General features: G+C 38.7%; 1 protein-coding gene across 1 annotated transcript in view; it reads right to left on the bottom strand.

Moving 5' to 3' along the window:
* The window catches only part of LRBA (LPS responsive beige-like anchor protein), a 352375-nt gene that overhangs the window by 166921 nt on the left and 157516 nt on the right, over positions 1-27938 (bottom strand). Inside the window, exon 37 of the mRNA XM_054392204.1 lies at positions 4079-4203. Coding sequence (XP_054248179.1) covers positions 4079-4203 — 125 coding nt within the window. The remainder of the gene's footprint in view (positions 1-4078; positions 4204-27938) is intronic.

Here is a 27938-nt window from a genome sequence, read left to right as displayed (position 1 = left end):
CAGCCAAAGGTTACTGGATTGGCCTCGATGATCTTAAAGGTCTTTTCCAACCAAAACCATTCCATGACTCTCTAACCGAAGTACACACCTCCTGCCTCACTTTCATCACATATTCAGGTTTTATTTCTTTCCTCAACTGATGATATTATGCTGATCCAAGCCCATACATCTTATGTCACTGCCCTGCAGTCTTATGCCTCTGCATTTGCAGAGAACCTTAGTGATTCCAGTTAAAGCTCTGGAACACTTGGTTGTAAGAATAATAGCTGTCATTGCTGAACAGGTGTGCCATATTATGTTAAACTGTTTGTCTGAAAATTAACCTTACATGCAAAACAGTTTTTAAAAGCCATCTGAAAAATAAAATATCAGAGAGGATGATACTGAAGATACTTCCTATTACTTTCTCTTACTTTCAATGTCTGGTAAATATATCAGGAAAAGCAATTCAGGGAAAAGATGCATTAAAACCCCTTTAATATATTCTTATTTTTTTCTCCTAGAAGCCTTCCTCCAGTCTTCCCGTTTGTTTAAAAAGTGGGGAAAACACCCTGACCACTGTCACATCAGATTTCTTCAATATTAAGATGACTTCTTCATCCCTTGAGTTGAGGCAAAGAAAATTGACCAGCTGATGGTAGTAATGCAGATAAACTGCAGTCACCCACCTTTGCACCCTACCTATTCCCTGATGGAAGTGCTGCAGACTGTTTTAATCCCCCTCTCTCCCCAGGATTGTAACAATACACCCCAACAAATCCCATCTTAAAAAGCCTGATAACGTATTTTTATATCAGCTCAGGATTTTCTCACAAAATTGTATTTGGGGGGCAAGCTAAAAAATCCCAGCAGGGTCGAAGTATTACTTTTTTTTTTTTGCACTTTCACACCTATGGGATTATTTTGATTTCATTTCTAAACAATGAGTGAAAGGAAAAACAGAAAAGAGTTAACACTTTGCATCCCAAGCTTCTACCACCAGCCCACCTTGGCCTCTCTTTCCTTCCCCCACAATACACGACCAGACTGACTGTTATAAATAGCCATTTTCAAAGGTTTTTTCTTTCTTTTTTTTGTCCTCCCCTTTGAAAAATTACCTAAAGTCTTTTCTTCCCAAGCAAGTTAATGTGAACTTGGGAATGGCAATTAAATTGTCAGAATTAAAAAATTTGTTTTTAACTAGAAGGTAGCCAGAAGTACAGTCATGGGGCTGGTATTGATTGTCTGAACAGAGAACATTAGTCTTCAGGTATTTATTCTGCCACCTCTGCACCAGAGGTTCTCCTTCAAATCAAATCAATCCTTGGGAAAGATTGGTTCTTGCTCCTAAGATGCATAACTAGGCTGCAAAAGAAGCAATTGCTGCTGCCGCTGCTGTTTTCTCCAGCTTTTACTGAGCAGCATCTCAGCTCCCAATTGCTTCCGAGTAAATTTCACAGTTGCAAACTGGGAACTCTCCTAGACTGTGAGCTTTCTGGCATGAAGAATACATCTGTTTTCATTTGAAAGACACCAAACAGTTGATCATGTTCATCTACTAATGAGAAGTGTGCTAAACCCCAAGCTTGCAAGCACTTCTCCATTATTTAAGCATTATTTCCTCATGTCTCCCTTTTGGCACGATCCCTTGTGCCCAATTTAAGGGTTTTGGTTTTGAGGAAAGCTTAAGTAGGCAGCGAGGCACCTTTTACTCATTATTTTTAAATGCTCCAGAGACATGTACCATTAACTGAAATAGAATAATTAATGATAAATTATTAATAAGAAACAATAAAATACCAAGGCAAGTATTCTGCAAATTCTAAGATTATCTACATTATGAAAAACAGGAAAGTCTGGTTCCAAAAATCTGGAAATAATTGGATTTTCTGACCTATAAAAACTTTATATACCTGGTTCAGAAAGAAATAGACCAAATGACCACTCCAGTTGACTTTCCTGACAACCATACTTTCTGAGATTTAAAAAAAACAAACCAAACCAAATCCAAACCACCCCCCCAAACCCACAAACTAACAAAAAAATCCAAAACACAAACAGACAAAACAACACCAAAGCCCTTATATCTCAAACAAAGTCAAAGCACTTAAATCTCAAACAAAACCATAAAAAAATCTCAACCACCTTTGCATTCCTGTACATTCTACATAGCTTTCCCCTGAACTTAAATTTTCACTTGGGTAATCTTGCCAGTGGAAGACGTTGGAAGAAGGCAGTTGAGAACATAGTTGCACTCAGTGAGGCAGAGAGTAATTTTCTATACCTTCAGAAATCACATTAGATCATGACTTCACCAAGGTAAAGCAGAATATTCACTGGAGAGCCAAAGAAACAGAATGCCAACAGATGAGTAATATTAGTGTGTGTTTAGTAGTGGAAGAATTAGCTACACAAATATAAACTGGAACTTAAATATTTTGCAGTAAAAATAAAGGTATTTCTCAGTGTTTTCATAAACAATATAAAGTATAAATATGAAAATATGAGTAGAATACATAATACTGTGACAATATCTATTTATAGCTCACATAATCTTACAGGGGGGCAGATGTTGTTTATTCATGAAGCATTAAACAGAAAGAAACGTTGTGCCCTGGCATAGAAGCAACACACAGCATTGAGCACAACAAACCCCAAAGCTAAAAAATGGGGGTTTTATTAATTCCATATCTTGTTCCTCTTTCTACAGTCAAAGATGTAGGGCTCTAGGAACATTGCTTTCAGATCACTTTATTGACTACCCTCTCTTCCGTCATTTATTTCAGAGGACTGATGTCACATTTGGCATTTTATCAGCTGACATATTGTAGACATTTTCTTCCAGAAATGGCTCTTTAAGGCTGAGTGTAAGAGGTTAAGACTCCTGGCAGAAACTAACTTTCCACCAGCGATGCTCTTCTATGTCCATACAAAAGTCTTGATTGTTTTAAATTAGCATAAAGTTTATACCTCCAGATATAAAATACGTGTGTGTGTCTGCATGCATATATGGAGGCAGTAATTCACAGACCCAAAAAAAAAAAAGAAAAAAAAAGACCTAAATTTAAATTATTCTGTTGCATGACATCTACCCTCAAGGTGAAGGGCGCTCAGCTTTCATTAGAAGCAAATTATTTTTAAATAAAACAAAGATTTTTTTTTTTACCTTATCAATGTATTTTCATTAGAGTGGAGACACATAAAACGCTCAACTAAACTCCAAAGTTCACTGCTTTGGGTGCTTGGTGCTTGTTTTTTTTCTTTATCTTCTGGTTTATTACAGACTTGTAGACTGATTATTGCATTAGTTTTTGTAAAGACCTTCCTGAAGAACAGATGCAGCATGCAGCAGGTGAATGATCTTTGATAATAAAATGCAGAAAACTGTTAATAAAATGCAAACTCCTTTTGAAATCATCATTCCCATTTGCTGCTTGAATAGTACTTGAAATTTTAGCATTTGTTATAATTTCTTCCATATCAAATCCTTGCAAAAATACTTGAGGATTTAAAGATAAACTGGAAAAAAAACCCTGAGGGTCTAAAGATAAATTGCAAAAAATCTTGAGGACTTCAACATAAACTATAACAATTATTGAGGACTTAAGCATAAACTGTCTGAATTCAGCTTAGCTTTAGAAGTATTCTTTTTCTTTGACTCTATCTGTAACAACAGGCAGATATGTAAACAGAAATCACTGCTGTGGATTTCAGAGCAGGGAAAAACTTCTTAGAACCATACAGTTATTTGGGTTGTGAGGGGCCTTATAGATCACCTAGCTCCAAACTCCTTGCCTTGGGCAGTAACTTTACCGTCAGAAAGAGCATCCAGGGATTAATGGCGAAATTTCTCCTTCTCAGAAAGAATTGTTTGCAAGCACAGCACGCAAAGCACACATGCAGTGCCAGCTCAGATGCAGTGAAGATGCTCAGGAAGTAGCAGCCAGTTTGCCCCTGCACCGAGTGGGTCTGAGACACAGCCACAAAAGATGCTGGCATTGGGGACAATTTTCAAGCATCTCACAGGAAGGAAACTCTGATCTTTACTGCCACACATGCTAACCTGCTGCTATTGGCAAGGAGCAGATTTTACACTGACCATGTTCTCCAGCTGCTTTTAGTGTCGCTTCAGGATGTGTCGATCCGAGGGGGTTACGCACAAACCGTCGCCGGCGCCGCAAGTCATCTTCCCAGTAGTCAAGGCGCCAGAACTCACGAGGACGACTACAATGAAACAGAGGAGCCACATATGTTAGTAATTATCAAACAGCATGGTAGCACTGAATTTCTGCATAAAGCTCTCCTTGTTTGCCCTGCTTTTGCCTTTTTTCCCCCCCCTTTTTTTTTTTTCCTCTAACCTCCCCTGCTTTCTGCAATCTTTTACTTAGGTATGTCCTTGAAAATAACAGTATCACCTTCCAGTCTAAGGAACTCCTTTCCCTTTTTTTTTTTCTTGGAAGGTGAAATGAGCACTAAATACATCATTTTGAAATGAATTGCTGACAGTGTGATCAGTTTCCCCACACTCTAGTGGCATGTGCTCCGATTTCAGCCTCATTTCAGCCTCAGCAGGGCACCTTTCTCAGTGACTGCATTTATAAACCAGAATAGGGAAAAGGCTATTATAAATATGGTGTAGCATTACCTATATTAATCAAAGTCTGTCTCCCTTCATTTTTCTTCCTAATTTGTGCCTTTTTGCACAAGGTCAGTAAATCATATCATGAATTCTTGGTCCAGAAAGTGTTAACTTTAATGAATACCTCAGCTACATGGTTATGTATGTGATAATAAAATATTACTCTGTTTAGATGTGCAGGAATTTAATTAAAATAATCTCTTAAAATATTCATTACATTTAGCCCCTGAGGCTTAGAACAACACAAGAAAATGCATTTCTTTTCCATTTACTGTTTTTAAATAAACCATTCCAGGAGAGTGAAACAGCAATCTATTTTCAAGCAAATCAGATTGGATTTCTGCTTTATGTAGTAGGGGTTTAACATTTAATTAAAAACTACACATTAAGATGTGTAATAATTGCTGTATTGAAGGCATACCTGAAAAAGGAAAAAAAAGACATCTAGAAAAAGTTGTATCAAACTCATTCTTTTCCTTTGTATACTCCAAATGTATGTGGACCTTTTTAACGTGGCGGTATCAAATACACACAGATCTTTTAATGTGGTTGGGTACAAGTGCCAGGTGCTATCTTGGAAGATGATGGTGAATGAAGAAACACTACTGCCAAGGAAGATTTCAGCCCAGAGAAGGTACAAACCCCAGTAATTTCATCTATAGCAAAGAAACAGAGAATGCCTGGAGCCTAAAATAGCCATGATAGCCTGAAAAAAATCTGTATGCTTCAAGTAAAACCCACTACTTTTGTTTGTTAACATCGCTGGTGTCAAGACAAAAATGCAGATCTATTCCATTCCTGAGTCAGGAGCTAATAGAAAGTCTGCCTGTCAGCACTGACAAATGAATAGCCACCACTCATTTCATAGTGTTAAAAGGAGTTGGTATCTACATTCTTAGCTTTGAGATCTAAAGGCAGAAATGAGTTTTCCTTCAGGTAAATCAGCTTTCAGACAAACATGGGAACAAAAGCCAGAATAATTTGCATAAACCTACTTACAATTTGTTGACATTAAAAATTGGGACTGAGAATACCCTTATAAAAATGGAGAGCATCTTTACATCTGCCTTCTATTAAAAGTCAGTGCCTTTTTCTGATCCCAAAGAAAAGGCAGTGATATTTTTTATCTTCCTTATGCCTGACTTTCAGGAAAATACAAAACTACTGGAATTAAATGCCCCAGTAGCTAATTTTCACACTTGGAGTGTGTTACAATCATGCTAAAAATTGGAATGCTTTGATTACAGAATCCAACAATTTGGGAATAATTAACCAAAGAAAAATTATCACCCACAGGAAAGATCTAGGTTTATTCAAAGGTCGATTAATAACTTAGAGTTCTCCATTAGAGATTACAGAGAAAAAAAAACAAAGGGGCAGAGCACTGCTGGCTACATGCATGCCTTTGATAGTCGTAGAGCATGGATAGGCACTTCATCATTCTGCCTTCCTACATTTATCTGTTAAAATTATTATCAAATATCAGCCAGGATGCAGTCGTGAATCACAGACTGCTCCTCGTCTTCAGGGGAATGATACAATGAGAGTCTATTCATCAGCCTGGCAATCGGCACAAGTAATTAGTTCCCTAGACTGAGATCTCCTACAAAGCTTATTTCACTCAGCACCACAAACATATGACAATGAAAAGCTAATGAAAGCTGCTAAAATTTGTTAACCTTCTTCTGCCATCAATCCCTCTGCTACTCCATGCCACAGTATTATGCAAAGATGGTAAATTATTCATTTGTCATTCATCCATCTTTCTCCACTTTTGATAGAATTAAGTGATGCCATTCTTCTGGATAACAATTACACTGCATTACAGAGCTCTGCTCAAATTATTAGAAAAAATAGATAATGATGATTAGGCACAAAGTATTATCCTGAAATATAATATATTGTTAGGCCTCTACTTTTATTTTTAGTTAGACATAGGAAATTTGCAGCTGATTACTCCCAAATAACAACATATCAAACATTAGACTGAGTACTGGATGAGGTTCAAGAAAGCAAAGTGATGGGTCCTGCCCTTGGGTCACAACCACCCCATGAACACTCCAGGTTTGGAGCAGAGCTGCTGGAAACTGCCCAGCAGAGAAAGACCTGGGGGTGTTGGTCGACAGCTGGCTGGAGACTGGCCAGGGGGTGCCCAGGTGGGCACAAAGGCCAAAAGCATCCTGGCCTGGATCAGCAATGGTGTGGCCAGCAGGACCAGGCAAGTGGTTGTCCCCCCAGTTTTCAGCACTGGTGAAGCCACAGAGATTCACATATTGCACTGATTTAGAAGGGACCCTCAGAGGGTCACCCCCTCGAGTATTGGGTTCAGTTTTGGGGCTCTTGCTACAAGAAAGACATTGAGGTGCTGCAGCATGTCCAGAGAAAAGCAATGAAGCCTGTGAAGGGACTAGAGAACACGTCTGGTAAGGAGCAGCTGAGGGAATTTACGTTATTTAGTCTGGAGAAAAGGTGTCTGGAGCCTCCTTTACCCAAAAGGAGGTTGGATCCATGTGGATGTTGATCTCTTGTCCTTAGTAACAAGTGATAGGATGAGGGAAAACGGCCTTAAGCTGCACTGGGGCAAGTTTGGGTTAGATATTAGGAATAATTTTCTTCCGGAAAGAGTGGTCAGGGATTGGAACAGGCTGCTGAGGGAGGTGGTGGAGTCACCCCTCCTGGTGGTGTTCAGAAAACATGTAGACATGGCACTTCAGGACATGGTGTAGTGGGCACAGTGGTGTTGGGTTAATAGGTGGACCAGATAATCCTTTCCAGCCAAAACGGTTCTATGATTTGGGTATTTATAACTCTTGGTAATTGTACTATGAGGTTAAAAAAAAAATAATCTGCTCCCTAAACATAGCAAAACATCCAAGGAAAACCCACACAGCCACAAACACACACCTATATTGTCCAGTTCTTACACGCGAGTCACACTTGACAGCAACTACTGGGACAAGGGTGTATCAGCACCAATATAAACCAGCATATTATAGAGCTCCCCTGGAACAACCAGCTCACCAGTAAGATGAATTAACCACAGCAATCCCATCCTCAAAAAGCACAGAAGACTTTGTACATCTACAGCCAGAAGAAGCCAGACATGAGCAGTGCTGTGACTTGGGCAGAAGGAACTACAGCAAAGGGTTATGGTTGGGAGACTGAGGTGCTGGAGCATGTGCAAAGAAGGGCAACAAAGCTGGTGAAGAGTCTAGAGAGCAAGTCTTATGAGAAGAGCTGGGGTGGTTTAGTGTGGAGAAAAGGCGGCTGAGGGGACACCTTCTTGCTCTCCACAACTACCCAACAGAAGGTTGTAGAGATGTGGGGGTCAATCAAGTAACAAGTGATAGGGTAAGAGGAAATGGCTTCAAGTTGCACCAAGGGAAGTTTAGGTTGGATATTAGGAAGAATTTCTTCACTGACAAGGTTCTCAGAGATTGGAATAGGGTGCCCAGGGAGGTCATGGAGTCCCCATCCCTGGGAGTAGTTAAGAGTCATGCAGATGTAGTGCTTAAGGACATGGTTTAGGTGAAGGACTTGTCAGGGTTAGGCTAATGATAGGACTCAATGATCTTAAAGGTCTTTTCCACCTGGGCAGTTCTGTGATGAAGCAAAGGGCTAGGTTTGCAGATTTTGGGAACAGCACAGTGCCATCCACTAAGGAAGTTTCCAGCCTTACACTAAGGGCTGCCATATGGACTGAAGGTGCTATATGGACCAGATCAATGAACACTGTGTAATTAGTGTAAGTGCAAGAGCAGCAGTTCTCAGGGGACTCGGGGATTTATGAATTATAAATCATATGATTTGCATGCATTTGTTAGGGCCCCCTCTAACATGATACACAGCAATTAGTGGTTCCTTAGTAACAATATTGACTGAATAGAAACAAAGTGCTGTGATACTATGACACATCAAGTGTCTTATATTCAAATAGCATCACCATTATATTGCTTTTTTCTTCAAATAGTTCCTCATTTTACCATGCTACATATTCAAAACTGAGGTAAAACTCCCATGTAACTAAGTAGATAGCTGCAGTCATAGAAAGCTGAGGTGAAATCCAGCATGACCAATAGAACCTGTGTTCTCAGGAATTTGAGTATCATGCAAAAGAAAAAGTCATTTTACTGTGGGCAGTGGGAACAAAAAGTTTCAATGTTTATGTTTTCTCATTTCAAGAGCACGAAACTTATTTTCCTTACCAGTTTCAAACTTTAACTCAATTGGAAACACAATATAGCCAGGTGGACAGGTTTTATTATGGTACTACAGCAAAGGAATTGGAAGCATGGGCATTAGCTACTGGACCTTGTACCACAGGATGTGAATGGTCTAGTGAAGCAAAAAACAAATAAACACAGTACAGAATGGAGAAACAAAGGAAAGGAAAAGCGAAAGCAGCACAGTGTTACAGAAATCATCTACAGAGAGAGAGGGTGACGAGAGTCCTAAATGACCTCTTCTAGGTGAAGGCTATCTAACCTTAAAGGCAAGAAAACCCACTCACGGGAAAGAGAGCTGCCACAAATTTAATGAGCTGGCAGAAACCAGAGTGTGTGTGCCCTCAGAAAAAAAATCTGAGGACTCAGAGCAGCACAGTTTGCTCTTAAGGCTTTGCACAGTCCACCATTCAAGGAAAAGAGAATCATAGCACAGTCTGCGTTGAAAGGGACCTCCCAAAGGCCATCTAGTCCAACCTCCTCTGCAGTCAGCAGCAGCATCTTCCTCTCTGCTGTATGGCAGCTCTGTGCAATAGGCACCAGTCTCAAACATTAGTCACTGTGAATTTCGGACTGCTAGACATGACTGCACCCACACGTCTGGAATCAGAGACCATTCCCAGGCCACAGAGTGAGAACACAGGTGGTGAGCATGATCTAAGCACAATACCTCATTCACATGCCCTAAACCTATGTGAAGGTACCAACCACAGAACTGCAGAATGCACTGGGTTGGAAGGGATTCTCCAAGGTCATCTTGTCCAACCCCCTAGCAGTAAGCAGGTTCACCTCCAACTACATCAGGTTGCTCAAAGCCTTATCCAGCTTGATCTTATCAAATCACCCCAAAAAGCCATTCCCATGTAACTAGCATGCAAATCAAAACAGAACCAGAGGAACAATGCCAACTGCAACTATCACACAGCCTCTCTTCTGTAGTGACAAACTTTGAATTCCTCACCTGAAAAGCAATCCAGAGAAAGAGTTGACTATAAACATCTCAGCATTACATAGCATCACGACAGGGGAAAGACAAGCCTGCCTTCAAGGTGTTGCTGTCCTAGATGATGGCGTTATTAACCTCCAGTTTCAACCCAGTTCTGTTTATGCAGGAGTTTATGTATGCTCTTCTTTGATCTTTATTAACCCCTTGGTGGCTAACCACAGCCCCAGCTTTTCTGGAGGCAGCATGCTTTGAAGTGCTGGCATTCCAGTGCACACTGATACTTCAAAGAGGGCTCACTGAGATACATGGGACAGTGCTAATCATGTATTCTGCAGACACCACCTTATCTCAGACCGGACTTATTTTGATCAGTCTAAAATAAAGCTGTGCTTTCAAAGATGTCACTTGAAGACAGTTTAGTTCTTGCTGAGTTTGTATCGAGGTCAATTATAAATTAACTGCAATGAAAGCAACTCCACTTCTCAATCAAAAGTTAGAGTGAAAAGTTTCTTCTGGCTTTGAGCAGAATGACTTCAGACATGATTCAAATGTGGAAGAATGGATGTATAGCAAATTTGTAGTCAGATGCTTTGGCTTAGTTGCTCATAAATCTTTCCAGAGCTCACACATCCTACACCTGATTGCAGTCAACAACTTTTTAATCTGTTTTTCAAAATAACTACAGTTCACACAGATCCTATAAACTGCTATGCACATTGAAAATGACCATAACATACAGAAAACAGGCACACTGCATCTCACTGGCACATTTCTGCTGCTTGTCTGACAATGAAGAAATTTTGTCTGCAGTATTTAGTCACCCTTTCTATGCCCAAATGAATAATGGGATAGAAGAGCATATGTTGGAGGATATATGATAAAGAAGTCAGCTCAATCTCTGTCTCCTTAGCCATCCCTACTGGTTCTGAATCTTCCACTTTCAGCACATGCATAGAAAAGACATCTATTCTCATCAATTACAGCACCAGCAGATTTTCTGTGAGGAATAAAGTGCATTGAAATATCATAACCCAGATTAACTCTTTCCAGTAGCTTGGAATTTGGGATGATAACCTTTCACCATTTCTGGATCTAAAGATCATCTTTTCAACAAAACAAGAAAATCTCCTCAAATCTGTTACTGTGTCAGTATGGTGTTCTGACCCCAGGAGTGTTAAACACAGGAATTACAGTAAAGCCTTTCCCAGAAATCTTAGATTTGACTTCCATGAAACATTTCAGTTTGGCTACCACCTCTTCAGAAGAAACACGATGAAATCACATTCCCACATATCTGCACTTTAAGACCTGTGGCTAACCTGCATCCTCTTTTTATAGCTCTCTTAACAGCTGGATACTTTTTAAGAAAAGTAAGCTTCCATAAAAATGTAACAGTGCACCCCACTTTTCTGCTCTATGTTCTTCTCTAAGAAGTTTGGGTTTTTCTTTTACATTTATCTTTTCAGAGTTCCCTGCCAGAAAGTTCTAAAACACGTGGGAGTTTCGTTCAGTTTGGGGTTTTTGGTTTGGCTGGTTTTTTCTGGGGTTTGGTTGGTTGGTTGGGTTTTGGTGGTGGTGGCTTTTGGGGGTTTTTGTTTATTGGGGGGGAACTGGGTTTATTGCTTGTTTTTGTTTGGTTGGTTCGAGTTTTTTTTTGTGGGTTTGGGGTTTTTGTTTGTTTTGGATTTGTTTGGGTTGTGGTTTTGTTTGGTTCTGCTTTTTTTCCCCCGAAAGAAGTTAAAATTACTATCTAGTAACTAAATTAACTGAGTCACTTGACACACACCAAAGAGAGGAATACGAAAGATGACCAAACCTTAAGTACAACATCTAGAGTTTTCCAGTCCGGAGTGAACCTCTGCCAGGTGGTGGAAGGTCTGTTAAAGATCACTTGTCTTCAAACCAGCCTCACCAAAGTAAGTTTTCAGAGAATCATGGAATTATTTTGGTTGGAAGAGACCTTTAATACCAGAGTACCTCAAGCCTTTTCCTCATCCTTGATCACTCTATTCCCCTCTGCATCCAACAGAGATTAGAGATTCCCCTTAATCCATTCAAGAGAGACCAACCTCCTAGTTCCTTTGATAGGAAAGAAACTGTCCTCAAATCATGAGAACTCGGCCCTGCTTACACTTCTTTATTATTATAAATAATAAAGAGAAGAAAGTCCTCTCTGAGGTCTCTAAATGCCTACGTATCAAAAATATACACATTATATATTTTTATTGTGGACAGAATGTTTAGACTGAGCAGCACAAGAGACATTTGGGCACATTAGGACATCGTTTAATGGCCGCCATGGTTTTAGGCTGATGGTTGGACTTGACGATCTTAAGAGGTCTTTTCCACCCAAAACCCTCCTATGATTCTTCTGTGGCACTGCAATATTCTTTCCTCCACACACCCTTTCTGTTACTCAGCTTTAGAAACAATCATGTTTTAGGCCTGATAAACTGAGCCAGCTTCTATCACTCAGTAGCCTGCAATGAAGAAAATTAAAGAACCCAACCATTCTGACACAGCACATAACTTCTCCAACAGACCCTGTTTATAAAGGTTATTAAACCCACCACAGAAAACACTCTTACAGAAATAAAACCATGAGAAAAGCCTTGAGAAGCATTTTTTTTCTTTTGCAATTAGCTTCTCTGCTGATGGAAGAGTCAAATCAGACTGACACTCAAAATTGAGAAGAGGCTGTTTCACACCATCATGGAAATGGAATGTTTGCACTTTGCTTTTCAAAATGGAAAGCCCATACATTTTTTAAGAGAACTCAAGGATAAGATAAAGTGAAAAGGTCTCTATTGCTGTAAAAAAACATGCACATTTCCAGAACACAAACCATTCATCTGGGGAGGAAGATGAATTCAGTTATTAATGAAATGAACAGAATACTGGTAAAGAATAAAAAAATATTAATTTACACGGAAACCAGCTTTCTTCGTTTTTAAAGTGGATTGCAAATTCTAAATTGAACTGTTTCAAATACAGCTACTTGCACTACATTTTCCAAATGAAAATTAAAAATCATGAAAACAATGGTAAAAGGACTCAAATAAAACCTGATCTTTTGCTACAACTTCTCAAGGTCACAGGATTCCTTTCCAGTATCATGCATCATTAAAATTTACTTTGTTGTACCAGTCACTAGGAGGGACAGAGAATATGGTTTTCACCAACGGGATGGCTTTCATCTAGACTTTCGCCCTCTTTATAGAGAGTAACTTTGATAAACTTTGGAAATGAAATACATGTGTGAAACTATCTGGGCAAGCAGCAAATCACAGCAATAGCTGGGGATTACTTACCAAACCATATGATAGAAGTAACCAATCTTTGATACTAATCACTGCAAGATGGTATTTTCCCCTCAATTTTCCCAAGAGAGAAGGGGGCAGTGAGAGAAGAGACAGACTGACAGTCATCACAGAGATTACAGCCTGTTGAATGGGATTAAGGGTGAGAAATTAACACTTTAACAAACGGAACCGGTTCTTCGACTGAATCCATCCTGTGACATGGATTTACTGGCTTTTGAATATTTCATATAAAAATAAGGTTTGCAGGTAATTCTACTTGCCAAACATTTTTCTAAGGTATTAATTCTAAGGTATCATTTGCAATAAAATCTCACAAGTGAAAGGTAGCTATGTTAAGGAGACTTAAATTTTTCTACATCAAGCTTTCACTCAAGTACTTCTTTGTTTACCTCTGTATAAAGCTGCCACACACAGCCATGCTAAAGGCCTTGGCAGTTCACAGTATACAATCAGTAGGTGTTTGCTAATGGTAAAACACTTCTGAAGATGCTGTCCATCCCTCCCTGGACTGTCTATCTCAGATTGCCTCCCATCACACTTCTCATGTGCCCAGACTGTGACCTCATATGCATCAAACCCACGAGAACAGGCTGAGTTCTTGTCCACAACAAAGATACATTACTCCCACAGACCAACAAAGAACAACTCCTCTAGCCCAGAATTTTATCTAACTATAATAATAATAAAAAAAAAAAAAAAAAAACTAAAATTTCTCTGAAATGGCTACTTCCAAAAGACCAAGAGACACTGGGACAAAGAAAGTTGCAGTTGTCTTTCAGCAGTACTCGCTATAGCCACAACAACCCAAGCAGCACAAAAGAAGAATCATTTCATGTAGACACAGAAGAGACAAAGAGCCTATGAGGCAACGAAGCAAGCATCTGGACGTGGAAGCCATAGAAGAGAAAAACGTGAGAAGGGGAGAGATTAGGCATACATGATCTGCTGGGGATCAAGCAGAGGAAGGAGGACAGAGGTGGGAATCGGTCGCACAAGAGGGAGAGCAGAGAGAAGGAGGAGCACAAAACCAGGTCTAGCTAAGACAAAAACCTGGGAAAAGCAATACACAAATGCTCAGAAAAAGAAATCTGATGAAGAATTAATGGGGACAGAAAAGTACAGACAGGCAAAAGCAGAGAGAAGGTTGAGGTAGAGGGAGGGGAGAGAGAGGCTATTTCTTCTATAGTGTCCTTAGTAGACACTACAGGTGATCCTGACTCTATTGCCCCCTCAAAACTGGACCTCACAATCCTAGTATGATCCTACAGCATTAGTCTGGTGCTCACGTCTTATTTTCTGAGGAGAGGGCTGAAGTACTCTGTACCTCTGTATATTTAACACAGTGTTTCCACTTCCCAGATTTCCCTGTCATGAAGTAATCTTGCAGCTGCTCCTTAAACCAGCAATTATCTGTCATACAAGTCACGTCTCACCTAACCTACTATTTAGAAAGATAAATAAGTAAATAAATACACCACCATCTCTCCACCTAAAATCACATCTTAGCATCTTCAGTAGCAGCAGCAACAGCTTCATGCAAGTTATAAAATTAATCCCTCCAAAAACTGGGTTTTTAAATGATGTTCCTGCAAAGTCCTTTAAGCAAGGACAGGTAACACTCTGTCTTTCCTGCCTTATAATCACAGAATGTTTTTGGTTGGAAAGCCCTTTAAACTTATCCAGTCCAACTATTCTCTAACTCTGCCAAGGCTGGTGCTAAGCCATGTCCCTCAGCACCATGTATCTGCCTCTTTCAAACACCTCCAGGGATGGAGATTCAGCCACCTCCCTGGAGAGCTTGTGCCAGTCTTTGAGAACCCTTTTGGTGAAGAAGTCTAACCTACCTCTCCCCTGGCACAACTTGAGGTCACTTCTTCTCATCCTGTCACTTGTTAATTTTTAAATCAGAAGCCTGCTGCCATATCCAGCCATACACTGCAGTAAGGCAAAGCCAGAAAATGTTTTCAGGATCACAGTGCAGAAATAGCTCAAGAAAACAAAACAACACACCAAAAAAAGATTTAAAATTACTCCAGGAGAGGGTCAAAAAGCACATTAGTATGAGTATTAGATAAAAGTACAGCTCTTGATTCCTACTTTTGATATGGTCACTTTCAGCTGTCCTTCAAATGACAAGCTCTCAAATATTTATTTTTTAGGGTGCACTGAGAACTAGTAAACATCAAAGATGAGTGTTTCAGTTGTCTCGTTCTTTAGAAGTTTAGGAACAAAAAATATTTGCCTTACCACTGTAGAGAGAGTACCCAGGGAGGCTCTGCTCTGTTTGTAAATTAGAAAACATTGTTTCACTAATCAATCTTGAGCTCTGCTATTTAGAACCAGAGACCATAGGAGATGCATAAGAAAATCCACAGACACAGATGACATTCATTCATTAATACTTTGGGGTTTGAGCTTTTGTTTGTTTGGGGATTTCATATATATATAGGCTGATATTTTAAAAGAAAAGTATTCTTGCATTGCTGTACTGACAAACAGCATTTCCCCCCCTTTGATACACTATTATCCACAAGCAAATGCTTTGCATTTCTAACTATCATGAACAAGGAATTTGCCTTAAAACCCGTTCAAGTAACTGGTCAATATTCCTAGATCTGACATACAAAAGGACTTCTAAAACCAAACTTCTATTTTTTTTTCCTTTTTTTTTGGTTTATTTTATATCTATTTTTTGCTCTTACTCACCCTCCTTTGAAGTTAGTCTTCAAAGCTTCAATATCAAGTGGAATGCAGCATTAAGGATTTTACGACACTGCTACTTAAACTTTTATTGTTTTGTTGTGAAATCATAATCAGAAGGATTAAGCTCTTGTATTTGGCTTTCTGGTGGGTGTTTTTTTTTCTCTTTTGTTTAGTTGTTTGTTTTTTGATGGGTTTTGTTTGGTTGGTTTTTTTTAATTCCAATTCCAGCATGCCATAAATCTGTAGCACACCTTTTTTTTCCTGCTCTTCCCACACAGACAAAATAATGTAGCTTACACTTAAACATACTCAAGAAAAAAAAATTAACATTCTTTATCATTTTCCAGCAGAGACAGTTAATACTCTCAGGCTACATTAATAGGATCTTTCTGCCATTGTAGAAAGTTTGATAGCACTCTTATTTCAATGTCTGAATTTTTCTCCTTCCTTTGACAAAGACGAATGATTGCCATCAATCAAGATCCAATCGGGTATACAGAGAGTCAAGCAAATGCATCACTCTTTACTGGTTTTCCTGCTATTTGTGCAGGCTTTGCTCCATATTATTTTATAGAATGATCAAAAAAGCAGCCATAAGATAGATCATTCACACCCACCGTAAAATTAACTTTCGTGAATAATGAGAGTTTTAAGCCTCAGATAATGTATATGTTATACAGAAGATATTGCTGGAGTTCATTTCTGGGTTGAGATTATGTAAATGATACCATATGACCTTTATCATTACAAACAGGACATGCAAAACACATATTATTTCATACATCATTCTAAAGCGAGTCGGTACCTAAAGCAGAATCACTCATTTATAATGCTCATGGTGAAATGCTAAGGTTGCAAGAAAATGGTATGAACTGCTCATGGTATTTTTGAGTGCTCCTCCCCCTTAACCTGTTACTTATGTGCTTTAAACATATGAGAAGCAACAGAAATAAAGTTCATCTCCCCTGTTTCTTTAAAAGAGAATCAATATTTTGTTTCTTGATAGAAAGATCATTTATTTCACGACTAAGTTATGCCGATCATAACCATTTATGTCAATCAAAGCCACTGATGTTGAATTAATAGTAATATATGGAGCTGTGTTTATATAATAAATGAAGATGTGGTTCCATTTTTTATGTAAACCAATATTTTCATTTTTTTTCCGCATGTTACTTCCATATTACTGAACAATAGGCTAAGCAATGTTAAATTGCTTAAAGCTCTGTCCAAGATGAAAGGTAGTGTCTACCAGGAAGGCTAGACAGTAGATGCACATATGGAACCAATGAGGGGCTCTAGGAAAGATCTAGCCAACCAAGCAGGGCTTCCAGACTTCTTCTTTCTGTACCAGTGAAGAACAGAAAGAGAATTAAATGTGGTTTAAATTTTGAGACTTACACAGCTCTTAAGGGCCCTTATCAAAAGAGCTAAATAAATATATTTATACAAAATTTTATATATATCTATATCTATATATATATATATATATATATAAAGTAATTAATCTAAAGAGATTGATTTATTTATATACATTGAAATGCCACACAGCCATCAATGAAATGCCTGTTCCAAAGCATCAAGTTTTGGGTCTGAGCAAGCAATGAAGTGAAGAATTCAGTCCAAGTGACTGCGTGTTACTCTGAAGCCAGGCATTATAATGTGCCCCACAGTTTGCCATTTAGTTCTCAATATCTTCCTTCCTTTCAAACCTTCTATCTACCAGTTCTCTCATCCAACCCTAACAGAGTCATATCTTTCTGACTGATAGGTTCAGTAGCTTCTGCTGATCCACTGGATCCCATCACAGCTTTAGACAATGATCATACACCATGCTTTACACGATGATAAATTGGAGTCACATTTCCAGTTGATTTCACACGCTGGTACTGCTTCTGCAGTGCAAGTACACAGGTAACACTGCACCTTACATCTCCACAGTCTTCCACTGTAACGGACTATTCCTCTTCCTACTTGGGTACACCAACCTTCCAACCCAAACCATGCATCAGGTATTGCAATTCAAGATGAAACGTTCTCGAAGACTGCCCAGGGAGGTGGCTGAACACCCATCCCTGGAGGTGTTTCAGAGGCAGAGATGTGGTGCTGAGGGACATGGTTTAGTAGCAGCCTTGGTAGAGGCAGACAATGGTTGAACTCCATTATTTTAAAGGTCTTTTCCAACCAGAATGATTCTATGATTCTGTTGGATTTAAAAGCGTTTATGTGAAACAAAATTGGCCATACAGCATGAAACGAGTGATGTCATGTAACATCAGTATCCTTCAACCAATTTGCTTCTACTTTTTTGTTTTTCTTCCTGAAGCTTTGCTTCCTCCCATTTAAGGAAGAAAAACTCATACTGTTATCACAGAATCACAAATTTGTTTGGGTTGGAAAAGACCTCTAAGATCACATCCAACCATCATCCTAAGACCACCATGGCCATTAAACTATCACAGAATCACAAAATGTGAGGAGATGTCCCAGAGTGTCACATGTCAGTAGCTCTGTTCAAACAGAAAAACTGCAAAGCCTAGACTCTTACACAAAAATAACACCAAAAATAATCTGCATAGTAAATGATAACATACTTGCAGGATCAATGGAGGGCAAAAGTTAGCTTTGTCAGGGAGAAAGACAGGAGAGTTCAGTGTCTGGCTTGTTCTTCAACCTAAACAACTTGTAGATTGATGTCTAAGAGGCACATTCTACCATACAGTAAAAATAAGTTTATCTCTCTCAGTACTTGCTGGCTTCCTTGTTTATACATTGCAGATTTTGACCAACCAGGAGCTATGCAATGACTTAATCCCCTAAACACTGTTCAAATGGTTCTGTGTGTATATCACATAATGGAATCAATAAATTCTCATGGCTCACTGTTTACCTTTTGCTGCAGGATGAACTGTAGCACAAGAACTGGTTCCAGCCATTATGCTGCTAATGTGGCAAATACTATGGAGTCAGTTTGAGTAAACTCTGCAGGGTTACAAGGTCAAAATAAAAGACTGCATAATTTATCAGATCAGGCAAATCATTTTGAAAGTACAGAGTTAAGTGCGGCATTAGCCTGAGATTACTGCCTTTCATGAATAAAGGTTAGAATCAATGTTTACTCTGTCAAACTATAGATGGCACGTCCTGTATAAACTTCATTCATTTAAAGAAATCCCTCCTGACACTGTCACTGTTTAAAACAGAGGAACAGAAGTAATGCACCCTGTTCTTTTGGGATTCCTATCCCAAACCATCGAACACTGGGGATCTTTCAAAATACCATGTCCTAGATCATCCAAAATTGCACTATCCCTTGCAGTAATGAGAAGAGTTCGACTTCCACAAAGTTTGTTGACCAATTTAATCACAAAAATAATGCAGTTACAACCTTGTCTATACATAAGTTTACTAGAATATTGTCTGGTATCATTTCATGGCATGTGAATAAGCAGAAAAAAAGAGGAAACCAATGTGAAAGCACAGAATAACCCTACACTTGTCAGTTTTAAGACTCAGCTAGACAGGGTGCAGGGCCAGCTCATTTCAACTACACTATTACCTAGAAAGGTTGGACCAGCTGATCCTTGGGGTCCCTTCCAACCCATCATTCTGTGACTCTGTGAATAAAATATTCTGCGATATAGTCACATGTATTCACATGCCATGAAAACAAAACAAACCAAATCCACAAAAACCCAAACCAGAAAATGAAACCAAAACACATCAAAGGAAACCAGCATGAAGGTCATCTAAACCCCATCATATTTCTGATTTTCTTGCAAAATTTTACAGCTACTCTCTGCTTCTGAACACTTTCACTTTTGTCCTCAGCATTAGAACATTGATGGCTTCCTGCTGCTGTTCACCAGTTAATATAAGCCAACATACTTTTAGCAAGGTGAGCTACATCAGTAACAGAGAACCAGAAAAAAAAAATAAAATCATTTAAACTGCTTAGATCCTCTGAATGCACAGACCCTCCAGTTAAAACTGTTGTTTGTTTTTTTTTTTCTTTCATATCTGGTGGTTAATGGAAGGTAAGTAACTAGAAGAGCAGCTGAGCCAGAGCTTGTATTTCATGCTGGAATTTTATTAAAAAGCAAATCTATGGAGAGTTTTTAAACTTGCATGATAAAAGACAGAAATGGAAAGGAAAATGTGTTTCGGCATGAGAAGAGCAAAATACTGAAATAAAGAAGCAGCAGTACCAGGGAGACTGAAATGACAACAGAGGAGTATTAAGTCTCATCATATCTGCACTAAGCACCCTTCAGTGCATAAGTCCCTGAAAGACAGCATACAACAACATAGCATATCCCAACCACTCTGATATCACTTCTTTCACGTGCTGAATTGCTGTGTCACCGTGCTGGGCAAACACGAATTCAGAAACCAACGGTTTTATTTTTCCATGTTACCTACACATATTCTGCCAACAAGAAAAAGTAAAACAATTCAGTTACAGCTCATAGTCATATAATTCTTTTAAACCACAAAAAGATTCTTTTTCCATATGGGCTGATCTCTACAGACTGGGCACTGGACTGTGTTTATAACCACCTTTGAAGATACTAAGTGTGAAAAGTTATCTGAAAATGAGCAAATCCCTGCATCACAAAGATAATGTAACTCAGAAATATCGTACTTGCCTTTTTTCCCCTCAAAGTGCTCCTCCTCTAGTTATACATGCGCAATAGATATTTTTCAAGTGAAGACAGGAGCTACTGGGAAGAAGAAATGATGGCTACTTGTATAGAAGAATTTTACAAGGTGTGATAAACAACTAATACTTTGATAAAAACTTACCAGGAAAACCAGGAAAGAAAGAAATCCTGTTTGTTACAAAGCAACAGATAAATTAATCATTTCAGACACACAAAGTGGATATTTTAAATGAGCAAATTTAACATATGGAACCATATTAACTATATCATCTCAGATATTCTCATTACAGTTTTCTAACACTGGAAGAATAATGACACATTATTCAGCAAAAAAGTTCAGCAAAAAAAAAAAAAAAAGAGAACACTAAAAAAATAGGACAAGATAAGAAGAAAAAGAAGGAATGAAGTAAAGAATAACACACTGAAGAATGAGCAACCCCAGAAAGTTTTCCTGTACCTCTTCAAATAATCTAACACAAACTGTGGGAGGAAAAAGGCATTGAGAGAACACGATGAAAATGTGGTGTTGGCAAACGATTCCTAGTTACAGCAGACAGATGGACCAGAAGACTAAGAAATAACCAAGTTCAAAAGAAACCCAATGGGATTAAGGATATGGGTCAAAGAGGGAAAGAGGGATTAAAGAAGAAACATGCCAGAAAGAAAACGTTTACAGTGAGCAGCAACAGAAGCAAGGAAAGAGAACATGCCCCTGAGCAACACTGCTCAGCTGCCTGAAAAGAAAACCAGCTTCATTCGTCTGGGATTTCCTCTCATCAGATAAAAGTGACAGTAGCAGTGCAATCTGATTTTTGTATATAAAGGCACTCCAAAGATAACTATGCAAAGAAGAAACATCTGCTCAGGATGCAGCAGACCACCTCTGCTCTGGCAGGGGCAAGGTATGATGGGCAAAGGACAAGAACATCAGCAACAGCTGCGCCCCAGGCAGACTGGAAAGACTCAATTATCTCTCTTCTAATCACTGCCTCACCCCTCCTAATAGGTAGAGTGTGACAGGCAAAGGCCTATAGGTAAAAGGTTATATAGGGGCAACATTTTGGAGTCTATTTAATAGTTTGGAAAAACATTTCAGGAGTCATGCTACAACCTAGATATATGTGGAAAACCCAGATCTAGTGAAGAGAAATTAAGTGCAAATCCTGCTCTTCCACCAGAGTGTTCACAAGCAGTAAAATAAAAAAAAAAAAAGCCAACTAAACAAAAAAAACCCCACACAACCTAAACCTCCCCCAAAAACAACCAAACCCCCACAACCCTCAGGGTAAGGTAGTGGTGGAGAGAGTATTTAGGAATTTCCAGAAATATAAAGTCAATTTGTGACAAGTTCAAAAGAATACTGAGACCTTTTACTCACCTTTAATAAAAAAGCTTGACTAGGATATTGATATGGATAAAACACATATCCTTTGATTGTTACTGAAAAGCATTATAAAAATCTGATTTATTTAAAGTCCTCTTTACAGGTTCTTCTCAATTAGGATAAAAAACCCCAAACACACCAAAACATAGAAATAACTTTATCAAGCAATTAGGCTGTAAGCATATAAATTTTTCAGGCTTTCATAAAGTAATAAAAACAATTGACCAAAGGGGAAAAAAAGGAGAGAGAAAGTAGTTAAATAATGCTTTTAAGATGTACATATCAGACAGATGCATTAACTGTGTGTCCAAGTGGGTTTCAATTATTGTCTGATCTATTTGAACTTCATTTGCAAGTTGTTTGGTATGCAAAATAGGCTGTCTTCATGTTTTGCTCACTGTCACCCCAAGGGATTGTAACTAGAGCACTAAATAGATGACTGGTAACAATTCTCTTTTACACCCAGTCATTACTTAAAATTGGCAGAAACCAATTTTTTTTTTTAATTTTAAATTAAAGAACACTTACAAAGTCAAAAAGCGCATTCTGGAAGCACAGAAACTGCTTTTAAATCACTTATATGCTTCATTGCTGTCCTTTGCACCCAAACAAAAATAATCTAAAGAATCCCATGTGCATTAAGTCCCTAATCAAAGCAGCAACCATTCCAATAGAAAGAGGCCAAGCAGGAAAATTCCCAGTAGCTCTAAAACCCAGCGCCATGGCTTTTATGTTTCACTTGACCCTGACAGCAAAAGTCTCCTCATGCCCACATACTTACAGGGTTTAGAGTACTCCATAGAATCACAGAAACACAGAATGTTTTTGGCTGAAAAGACTTTCAAGATCATTGACTCCAACCATTCTCTAAGTCTACCAAGCCTGGTGCTAAACCACACCCCTCAGCACCACATCTCTGCCTCTCTGAAGCACCTTCCTAGGGAGCCTGTGCCAGTATCTGCAAACCCCAATGCAACTATCTCAGGTGTGTGCCATGTTTTACCCAGTGTGTTTTGGAAACAGCCTGTGTTTATTCCTTTAGACAGCCTGTGTGTATTCCTGTTACCAGACTAAGAAGAAAAAACCTTCAACCTCAAGAACAGTCTGCAAGTCTTTTTTGACACACTAAGCTATGTGAGTTGTGTCACAGAATGCAAGATAGTCTCCTTAAATATTTCCCAGTGGATGTTGTGCAGCTCAAAAGCGTATTTTAGAGTCTGTTGTTTTAAATCTGTATTCAAAGTCCTCAGGCACTGATGCCCTAATGCTGTGATGAAAACAGCCTAATATTGCAACTTCTCTGCTCTAAGGTCTCAATTTCCAAGTGCTGTGTTGAGTAAAAAACATATTTTTAAAGTTATCACTAATTCTGCAGGTCAGAATGAGGAGATTGCACCTGTACCTGTCTAGTGAAACTGACCTTTGGAAATGTCCTGGCTGATGCTTATGGTTCATCTTTCAAGAGCATGATGGTATCAATAACCAAATGATTCTTCTCTGTCTCCTGGAAAAACTCCATATTGTTAAAATAATTATTTGCAGCAACCAATAATAATTGTAATTTACTTAAGTAGATTCCAACTTCCCTGTAAAATATGCTAAACACCTTGCAGTGCTACTATATTGATGTACTTCAAGTGATACTAGATTTCCTGCTGTTGTCTCCCAAGTAGGGAGTGGCATGGGAATAGATCAGAACAAATCCTGTGTTGAAGTATTTCAAGACAAAGAGCCATCTCTTTTCATTGACTTGAATGGACAGACAGAGGGGAATGGAAGAAAATCTGGAGAATAAGTGAATTCAGAGCTGACGAGCGAGTCTCAACATTTCTCCTCTGAAGATTTTCTTTTTCTTATGCTTCATATGAATCACACCAGACAAACACTAGGCCTAGTTTGACGAATGAGATGCACACACATGCAGGAATGTTCCTTCCATTTCAAATTACAGTTGCCCTAATAATACGCTACAACAAAAGCAACACAGATGTTCTGCTGCCTTTGACAAGGGAAAGGCAGGAAATGTCAATCATACTTGTGAAATGGAGAAGAACTCAGAACTCTATCTCGTTTCACTCGCTTACCATTTTTACTTAAAAATATTTTTGTCATTGGCCAGTCTAACTACATACCATTGTGTGTCAGCTATTCACTTATTTTTTCCTAACAGAATGATGCAATTAATTTATATAACAGACAAATTAAATACAACTACCCTATAAGCCCAGTGCTACAATTTCACATACTTCTGTCATCAGCTATTTCATTTTTCTCCCAGTTTGGCCTGAACAACAGTACAAGGCACTAAGAGCCATCACATATTGAGTTATTTAGTCCTTAGTTGAAATCCTTAACACTAGGCACAAAGAAGCCTTTTCTTTTACAAGAATATTATAGATTTGTAATATTTTTGCTGCAGCCCTTCCCTTTTTTCAGTCTATCCTCTCCCTTATTTATAATTGAGTTTCTAGGCAGTTCACAGTAAAAAGTGCAAAGCTAATAGCAGCTACTACAATCCGACTTCCTTCTAGCACAGGATTCACTCTCTCACCTGATCCTCTGAATGTTTCACTTATCCAAGTTATCTTTTATGATCACCTCCTCAAATATAATACAACACATTGTAAAACGAGAACACTTTTAGCATGAATAATTTGCTGGATTTTCTCCTTGTACAATCAATTTTCTAGTCTCCTTAAACATTTTGTGTGAAACCTCAAGAGGTAGCTTCTGCCCCACCTACTGTTAATGAATTCAGGTGCTGCTGTGACTGCTGACCTTGTAATGGTCTATTACTTTTTTACGTCAGGAACATTAAAACCATTACCTGTTTCTCCCTTTGCCTTATACCAAACAAACAGCTGCCTTAATTATTTCCATTTTATGTCTTTACTCTTTGCTTCATAAATATGCACAGCTTCTGCCACACATATTTATCCAAAACACCTTAATAAATCAATGGTGTCAATATATTACAGACTCTGCCTGCTATTTAAACAGTTTCAAATGTGGTAGACCAAGCAATATCACAACCTCGGAAGAGGGTGCAGACAATCTAGCTCACCAGTGCTATAGTCACAAACATTCTAGGAACAGAATTTCCCTGGGCACATACCAATTTGGCTAAATCCCTGAGGCAACTGAAACAGGAAGAACTTCATTACCACAGAGAAATGCAAATCTACAACCAGTGTTACTATTGCCACAATGGAGTTTTGTTAGCCCATTAGAAGTCAGAGGGAAAATACTCTACATTCAGCATCAGTAAATCTGACTAAGCAAAGGTGTAAGCCTTTCAAAATCATCAGAGTTGAAAGAAAACCTTAAGGAAAAACAAAAGGTGATCTATTACCACTCTGACTAAACAGGACTTTTCAACACTCCTGAGAAAAAGTTATATATTAAGTGAGGGTCTAAATAGTAAGAAAATTTGTGGGAAGAGAAATGCAAATGGTTTCCTAATTATCTACAGCCTATTAACATGCAATCCTGATTACTAGCAATTAAAATCTCCTTAAATTTTATGACAAAGGTTCACTGAAATGTTGAAAATGATATGCTAATTATCACACTGTAATGCCCATGCTTAGTGTGCATCTTGACTGCAGGCATGATAAATAACAGAATATTGTACAGGGTACAACTTGAAACTCCACTTAAAAATGCAACATGCTGGTTTCATCCTGCAAAAAGAACCTCCTAACACTCATTAAACCATATTGAAGAGTCCTGTAAGAAATAGCAAGTTGTCAGTGTTATCCTCCTGCAAGGTTAACAGAATACACTAAACGCTGTAACAAAGCCTAAGCAAAGCAATTAGTATTTGGATCATAAAACATCCTCCCTCTGTCTAGGCTACCAAAAAATACTCTGTGTCCACCCAAACAGTTAACCATCTTTTGGGGAGCATTTTGGAATAAATGATCTTTTCTCCTTGAAGAAAATATGTTTGCAGTTTGCAGGTTTTCACAAGAATCAAAGAAGATTTTACATTTATGATACTAACTTTTAAATGGGTACCAATGTACCTCTTGAGGAAAAACTGAGCAAGTGATTAAACCAGAGAAGTGGAAACCAGAGAAGTGGAAACCAGAACGTCATCCTACAGTAACAGCACCGAGAAATGAGGATGACTTCAACATCACTTAACTGCCTCGGCTTGTCTCTCCCGTTAAACTGTGTAGATTTTCATACCATCACATCTCATCAGGATTCTATGCTTGCCCCAGTGCTCAGCCCCAGTATGATGTCTACTAAACAAACAGCTCCTAAGCCCACATATAGACTGCCTAGAGTAAAGGATGATGCCCAGAGAGGTGGTGGAGTCACCATCCATGAAGGTGTTCAAGAAATGTGTGGACATGGCACTTTGAAACATGGTTTAATGGCCATTCTGGCATTGGGTTGATGGTTGGACTGGATGATCTTGGAGGTCTTTTCCAACTAAAACATTTCTTAGCATTCCATGATATCACTTCATTCAGAAACTTGAAAACAAGTCTGCTGGTTCAGAGGGAATGTATTGCCTGCAAATATTACATGCACTCACAAACAGAGAAAGAAATACAAAACCAGCCTGAGAGTACAGGATGATGTGAAGAAGAGGGCAGTTATAAATACACTAACTGTGGAGCAGACAGGAGAGAGTTAAACCAAAGAATGATGTGATCATGTGTAAGCTACCATATGTATGTGTGTTTGCATCTTTTAACACAGAGTACATGTGCTAGGAAAAAAACCACTGGAAGCACCTCTCAGCATTATCATGCCTGATTCAGCATCTGTAGCTTGCCATCACTAGAAGGAGGCAGCATAAATCCAGCTTTCTTAAAGAGGAAACCAATTTTACTCATGATTAATTAATTAGGAAAAATGACTCCTGGAGTGTGCCCCAATACATTCCACCCTTCTTCCATTTCTACTCTCTATGTCACACCACTTCTGCCTTTGTAGTACTGGCTACTGTATTGCTACACCAAGTGGTATCTTGGAACCAGTCTTGTTGAGGAAAAAAGTTTTTCACTCAGCACTTAGCTAAAAAACTTTCAAAAGAGATAATGAGCAGGAGATTCAGAAAGAACAAACACTACTCTAGCAACATCTCTTTGTTCTTTTATGACAATCACTTTCCTTTTAACACTTCAGACCATTTTTATATGCTAAACAGTCTAAGCATTAGAGGTGCTGAATAAAGCAAGAGGCCCCACCTGTCATTATCAGCATCTTTTCATGCACACAGCCCACCCCCACACTCTTAAAATGACTTGGTATTCCTTCAGAGAAAGTTCTTTGATAACCTGCAGCACAAGGAGACAGCCAGCCTTCTGTGGGACACACAGCAGAGTAGAAAGGATTAGAGACAGAGCCGTCGGGAGCAAAAGAAAGGTCAGAAATAAATACCTACTTATCTGCATGTATCTTTACATGCACACCGCTGGCAATTTCTAACTTGGGGAACAGGAAGGGAGATTTTTTGTTTTAGAGTTGGTTCTTTTACAGATGGCTCAAAATCCCATACACAAAAATAACACAAATTACCCTACATCCAAGAGCAGAGTTTTATAGAGGGCATATGACAAAGAGCCACTCAACAAAAGCCTGAAAATCCATTTCCAATATACATTATTTCATCTTTTAAAAGACTGATCTACAGGACAAGCTCAGGTATTTGAAATCCTTTTGCAACTGCCCCCCCCCCCCCCCAAAAAAAAACAACCAAAAAAAAAACCCCAAACCCAAAAAAAAAAAACCACAAAAAACCAACCAAAAAACAACAAACCCAAACCCACACCACCACCACCACCAAACCAACCAGCTAATATGTTTGAGTATAAGATGCAAGTCATACACTTGAGATTAGAATGAGGTTGTAGGTCACAAAGCTGTCTCAGCACAGGGTTCAAATATAAACATACATAAACTGGCTTACATGTCAGACTGGAAAGATTTACTATCTTGACATGTTCTGAAAAATATATAGGGACACTGAAAGCAATAAATATAAACCAAAAAGTGGCAATCATATGAGGTCCTGAGAGTTTAATATTAATAGAAGAATCTCGAATTTACACATTTTT

Source organism: Indicator indicator, chromosome 25 (genome assembly GCF_027791375.1).
Source record: "Indicator indicator isolate 239-I01 chromosome 25, UM_Iind_1.1, whole genome shotgun sequence".
Lineage (NCBI taxonomy): Eukaryota > Metazoa > Chordata > Aves > Piciformes > Indicatoridae > Indicator > Indicator indicator.
The sequence above is the reverse complement of the archived record's forward strand: the minus strand, read 5'-3'. Positions and strand labels throughout refer to the sequence as shown.